This window comes from Haliaeetus albicilla, chromosome 7, assembly GCF_947461875.1.
Source record: "Haliaeetus albicilla chromosome 7, bHalAlb1.1, whole genome shotgun sequence".
Lineage (NCBI taxonomy): Eukaryota > Metazoa > Chordata > Aves > Accipitriformes > Accipitridae > Haliaeetus > Haliaeetus albicilla.
The window spans coordinates 43777776-43783775 of NC_091489.1; the positions used below are offsets into that span (position 1 = coordinate 43777776).

Genomic DNA, 6000 nt, shown 5'->3' on the forward strand with positions numbered 1-6000 from the left:
GCAGCATCCCTCACGAGAGGCTGGTTGCACTTGGGAAGAAGGCGTTTAAGCACTGCGACTCAATGGGCTTGTAAATGTCATCTTTCCTACGAGGGAAAGCTCTCGCTTGGATCCAGCCAGCAGGACTACCAGCTTGTCTAATGAGTTGCTTCATCTTTGGCTGATGTGCTGCTCTGCTGGCAGCTGGAACAGAGGCTCTCCAGGAGCATCCACATCTTGATGTCTCTGTTGCGATGGGAAATGTGAAAAGGGGCTTTTCTATACCCCAGTCTTTGGGTTTCTGTTGCATCTGCTGCGTCCCAGCTGCTTTATCAGCTTATGCTGCACTTTTCTTGGTGCTCTCCAATGCTGACGGCAGAACTGAGAAGCTTTGCGATCACACGCATCTTCAAAAACAACCCCGTCTGCTCCCCACGGGGAGAAAAATCCTTCGGGAGCTCTTCGCCTGTGCCGCTCCAGCTGAAGTATCGCCGCTCCAGCAGCCGCTCGGGATCTCAGACGTAAAGCGTTGCTATCACGCCGTGCTCTCCGCGGCGGTGGCATGAGTAGGGACTCGCAGAGGCGAAAGCCTGCAGGGTGTTTTCGGTGCCTGAGAGGCTCCGCCTGAAACCCGAGGTTGCTGAGAAGCTCCAAAGCCACCGCAGGTGGACATGCTCTTCTACCGCAGCCCTGGCACGCTGCGACTCCGCGCTTGAGCCCGTGTGCTCGCCTGTTCCCTGCCGCTTCCACCGGCAGCGTTTTTCCAACGCCGGATGGGTCGCGCCTTACTGACGGATCAGGAGCAAGGTGGATGAGTTCGGCCGTGGCTTTTTGGTGACAAAGCAGGAGTCTGAATGCGCTGATCCTGCCTCCTTGCAGTCAGTCGAGGTGACTCTTCTTCCTGCCCATCCTGCTGCCTTGTGAAGAGCCTGTGGCTTGCAGGGTTTCCTGATCCCTACCCCGGTCACAGAGGCCTGAAGATGCAGGAGTTGCTATCAGCGCTGTCCTCTGCATGGCTGTTTTGAAAAAGTTTGGTCGCTGACCTCCGGTGACCAAGTTGTGAGAGCAGAAGAGCGTCATCTCCTCTTGAAGGGTAGGACAGGCTTGTTAGAGGCACGCTGGTTTAAATCTCCAGGCTTTTCTCTCCGGAGCCTGGCTTCAAGCATTGGTTTTATTGCAATGAAGGGCGCTTTGTGTGGATGCTTCCCGTCAACTCTGGGCACCTCGTGTGCGGGTTGCTCTGCGGTGACTCACGTTGATGCCAGGTCGTTACCTGTGGCCTCTGCTGCCTTGACTCAGATTTCTCCTTTCGCGGCATTAGGTGTTGGTGCAATTTAGAAGGACATGAAAGCAAAATAGAGAGGGGGACGAAATGGGAAAGCAGCGAGAGGGGGGCATGCTGTGCTGTGTTATAGATAATAAGAGCTGGACTGACTGCTCTCCTAAGGAGGTGGTTTTCCTCTACTGCCCTGCTCTCCGCAGCAGTCGTACTGTCTGATCCATGGATGGGAAAAACAGGTACAGTGAAGAAAGAGCAAAAAAACCCTTTGCAAAGGGGAGACCACTTAACCTCGAGCTGGCTCCTGTAGAAGAGTTACTCAGGGGCTAAGGCTGGAAAACTACCACGTAAAACTGCTGGCTCTCCTGCAGGAAACATCCCTTTGCAAATCCCCTCCTTGTCTCTCGCAATAAAACCTTGTCAGTGTTTTCATTTCAATGTCCTGTCCCTCAGGGCAAGAAAACCCAGCTCCCAGCCTCTTGGTGTTAAGGAATAGATGCTCCCGTGCTGTTGCGTTTCTGTTGTCACTTATAGCAGGGACCCGGGAATGAGGTACCGCTCCTGGCTCTGTCGGCGTGTGCCCTTCGTGTCCCTGTCTGTTGTGTGGCCCCTGGTTTTTTTGGCTGTGGGAGCAGGGCTGGGCAGGATCCTGCCTCTCTGCTGTTTGTGGCACCGGTGTTGTCCGCCCTGGGTGGCTCGTGGTGCCCGTCTCAATGCTGCCGTGCCGCTTCTGCCTGTCTCTTCCTCTCTCTCCATCCCAAGGGGTTTCCCACCTCTTCCCAGAAATGCCTTATCGGACATAGGATCTGCCCCGTCCTTTTTTGTTTAGTGGTGCTGGCATGGCAGGCAGGTGAGCTGGGGTGCCGGCCGCTCTCTCGCGAGGCCGGCGTCAGACGTTGCCGGTGGGACCGGCCGGGCTCGCGGTGCCACTCGGCAAGGCGGAGGAGACGTAGGGGGACGGCGGGGACCCCGCGGAGCAGCACGCACGGGCGCCTCGCTTCCTCCCGCCCCGCGCTCCGGCACGCCTGGCTGGCCCCGCTCTCTCGGCCCCGGGTTTCTCACCTTTTCCTTTTCCACGGCAGAGCTGGCTGGGGTCGACCGATCCCCCACCGGGGACGTCCAGAGGCCCGAGCGTGGTTGAGAGCCGCTGACGGTGCCTGTCTGCTTTTCCTTCCTAGAAAATGTCCATCTCCGTCCGGGGACGCTGCTGCACCTGAGAGGCTCGAAGCTCTGAAATACCAGCGGATAAAGAAGCCCAAAAAGTCATCCAAGGGCTCCTCGAAATCCAGAAAACAATCCAGTGAGTGCGAGGACCCTGCGGCTCCCAACAGCATCCCCTCTGTCTCCCCGTGGGCAGAGCTTGGGCAGGTCCCTGCCGGCTCCAGTGCCGGGGACGGGTCTCCAAGCCCATGCCTGGATGCTGCCCTCATCCCTTGCCCCCCCTGAAGGGATGGCTGCCCGAGCTGCTCACCCGCAGGCTGTCCCTCCCCTGCCTCCAAACCAAGTTGCCCTTCCATGCATCTCCCATCTCTCGTGATTTGGTTTGCATTTTATTTTTGAGCGTTAACTTAATTTTCCCTGATGCTCAACGCGCTCCCTTCTCGCCGAGCGGCCGGTTTGGGGCCGGGCTTGCCGTAACCTCCCTTTCACGGCACGCAAAGCGCTCTGCCTGCTGCCGGTGCTGCCGACGGCTGCCGGCTCTGGTCCCATCTCTCTTCTCTCCCCCTCCAGACGGCTCTGCCTCCCAGGTTCAGCACCTTCCCAGCTCTCAGGTACTGTGGCCTGACGAAGCTGTCTGCCTCCGCAAGAAGAAGAGACATCCTCGTCAGGACCCCTTCGCCCGCCTCTCGGCGCTGAAGGACGACCTCTGCCACCGGCAGCTCCCCGAAGACCAGACAGCCATTCTCAACAGCGTGGACCACGACGACACCGGCGGGCACGCCACGTTGCTTTAACCTAGCGCCGGCCCGAGAAGGTTAAACAGGAGGGGGGTGGAGGGAGCCGACGTCGTGCCGCCGGGGGACGGAGGCGAGGGGAGAAGGGAGGGGACGCCCCTACGCTGCCGCTTCTGCCGGGGGGGGTGTTCGGTGGCTCGTGGTGGGGATGAGCTGGGGGGACCTTGGGGCAGGTTGGGGGGACGGGGAAGGTTGCCTGGGGCTTTGGCGCTCCTCAGATCCGCTTCTCCCCCCACCCAGGATGGCTCCGGTAGGGTGGGAAGGGGGGGGGGCGTTGCACCTCGGTTTCAGAAAAGATCTCTAGGCTTAAAAGGCATAGACAGAGCTTTTGACATCTGCTTCTGCAGCACGCATTTAGGGAGAAAGTGTGGAATTGAGCAGCTGGCCCTCAATCGCCGGAAGAAATTAAATGACACAGGGTGTAATTCATTGACAAGAAACTAACAACCTAGACGGGAACTGGTAATCCTATGAATCTGATTATGATAAAAACATGACCAAATAATCCCAGGAAAGCTGTAATTGTGAAAATCTCCCTGCCTCCCCCTTCCCAGCCTCCTTTTATGTGAAGATAACAGCAACAAAACCATCAGTGACATCTTTCCTTACCTATCTCTGAAAGGGAAAACCAGAAAGACCCCCGAGCCTTTGAATTGGTCCGAGATGTCAGAAATCGCCATTTGTTTGTGCAAATGCATTTGAACCTTTGTAACGCGTACTCACCACTGTGCGAGCACGCAGGTATGGGGCTGTTTTCATCCAGGGGTGTTTTCCCCCAAGTATGGTGTGTGTCAGCTTTGGTGAAGGGTGGTTTTGATTAGTTCTTCCCAACACACCGTGTATTGCTGGCGAATGTTCTTCAGTACTGTGTAGTAACGTGATTTCTTACTACTGTAACGTTTGTAATCTTTATTCATAACTGTGAAATGGGGAGATGCTGCTGCAGGTGTGCGGGCAAAGGGGGTTTGGCTGCGTGGTCCCAAAAGCCTCTGTCGGCAGATGCTGAGCCCAGGCGAGAGCAGCTGAAAAATCCCCGGCTCTGCGGATGGAGATGGATGGCTCCTTGGTGCAACCGCGCAAAGCTAAGCCCGGCGTTTCGCGTCAGCTTAAAATGCATTGCTGCTGGTTTCACTGTTTTCCCCTTCTTTCTCCTGCTCTAGCCTGGCCGTGTAGGCTGTGACACCCTCCGGGGTTTTGTCCCTCCCTTTGCCCCGTCCAAGGAGACCCGCTGTTCCCCTCTCGGTAAAGCTGTTCTAACTCTTCACCAGAATGTATTTCCTCTTCAAAATACTTAGGGTAGGTTTGGCGGCCGGTGGTTTTCTGGATTGCATAGGCCTCTTTTTTTTTTTCTTTTTTTTTTTTCTTCTTTTTAGCAGGAAAGGTGTAGCCTGCTCTGAGAACAGCCGGGCTTGCTTTCCTGCTCTGCCTCCACTCTCTGACTGCGTGGCCTTGGGCAAGTCACTCAACCTCTCTGTGCCTCAGTTCTCCCATCTGTAAAATGGGGATAAGTCATATTTTGAGCACTTTGGACAAGCACTTGGTTCCTACAGACTGCAAGTGCTATGTAAACACTGAGTGCTAATAGCAAGTGATCCCTACCTTTAAAATACTTAGAGATTTTTTTTTTTGAAGTGGTAAAATCAACCGCTGCATCCAGGTTTGCACATTTCTTCCTCTGCGGTAAAGTGCTAAACCCTCCAGCCTGCCTGGGAATAAAATACCAAATGTTTCATGTGGATATTCTTGCTTTGAGTGGATTCAGGCTGTAAAAGAAGCGTCAGGAGACTCAAAGAGCCTGTAGGCATGTTTTTTGCCCCAGGCTCTCCATTTGCATAGGAAACTTTTGTTTATTCCCAGGTAGAATTGCCAAGAGATTCTGCGCAATCTCGCCTTTAATTCTGCTTTGCCTTGGTTATTGCTCTTGCTGCTGGTTGAACCTCGAAGGGCTTAGATGTTTGGAGAAAGACGCCAGCTCTCAGCCGGACGGTCGGGTTATGGCCACTCCGACCACACCGTGCTCCCCGGGAGCTTTTAGGTTGGAGCCTGTTTATCGCTCTGCCTAGAAATACCTGGGTTTAGAGGTTGTGCTTCCTCTTCCAGCAGGACGCTCGGAAACCCGCAACCACAAAAAGCAGAGCACCGCGTCTTTTCTGATCTCAAAGCCCTCACTTAGGTTTGAACCGCTTGACAATGAATCCTCTAAATCGATAGCGAGATATTTCTGAGCATTAACAACTTTGTGTAGGTGGTCTTCAGACCGTGAGCAGGCTTGTCTCAGGAAGGAGGGAGGGTCTCGTGGAAATGCCCCTCTCTTTCCAGCCTGCACCAGGGCTTTTTATTGAGTACGTGACGAGTGACCTGATGTAAGACCCTCAACTATCAGAGTGAGAATTCAACTTCGCTAACAGTACGACTGCGAATTTCTTTTATTTGAGTGTGTTTTAGGGATTTCCCTAGAATCCGCTCGGATCTGACTTGAATTAATGCCGTTCGCCCGCTCGGCAGCGGGGAAAACTCTGCCTGGCTAACTTCAGCTCGCCGGTAACTTCAGCGGCGCGGCACGGCAAGCCGGCGGCAGCGGCTTTTGCCCTGCGGAGGCGAGCCGGGCTGCTCCCGACGGACAGGTGACAATCGGGGCCGGGGAATGCCCCGGTTGGGGGGGAGGCGTGGAGGCTTTGTGCTGGCCGTGCCGCAGCTGACTTGCTCTTCCTTTTCGCTCTCGTTGCCTCAACCTCTCTAACAGAAGGTTGGTTTTTCATTTGAGTGCTTTCCAAACTATTTATGACG

General features: G+C 55.0%; 1 protein-coding gene across 11 annotated transcripts in view; it reads left to right on the plus strand.

The window, feature by feature from the left end:
• IGSF9B (immunoglobulin superfamily member 9B) overlaps positions 1-5762 on the plus strand; it is a 42871-nt gene extending 37109 nt beyond the window's left edge. For 7 of the 11 annotated variants that reach the window (XM_069788127.1, XM_069788128.1, XM_069788129.1 and 4 more), the window contains 2 exons: positions 2437-2558; positions 2990-3728. In XM_069788127.1, coding sequence (XP_069644228.1) covers positions 2437-2558; positions 2990-3213 — 346 coding nt within the window. In that variant the 3' untranslated portion in view covers positions 3214-3728. Of the gene's footprint in view, positions 1-2436; positions 2559-2989; positions 3729-3767 lie in introns of those variants that run through there. The other 4 variants (XR_011325560.1, XM_069788121.1, XR_011325561.1 and 1 more) reach the window with 4 other exon arrangements.
• Positions 5763-6000: the final 238 nt, after the last annotated feature.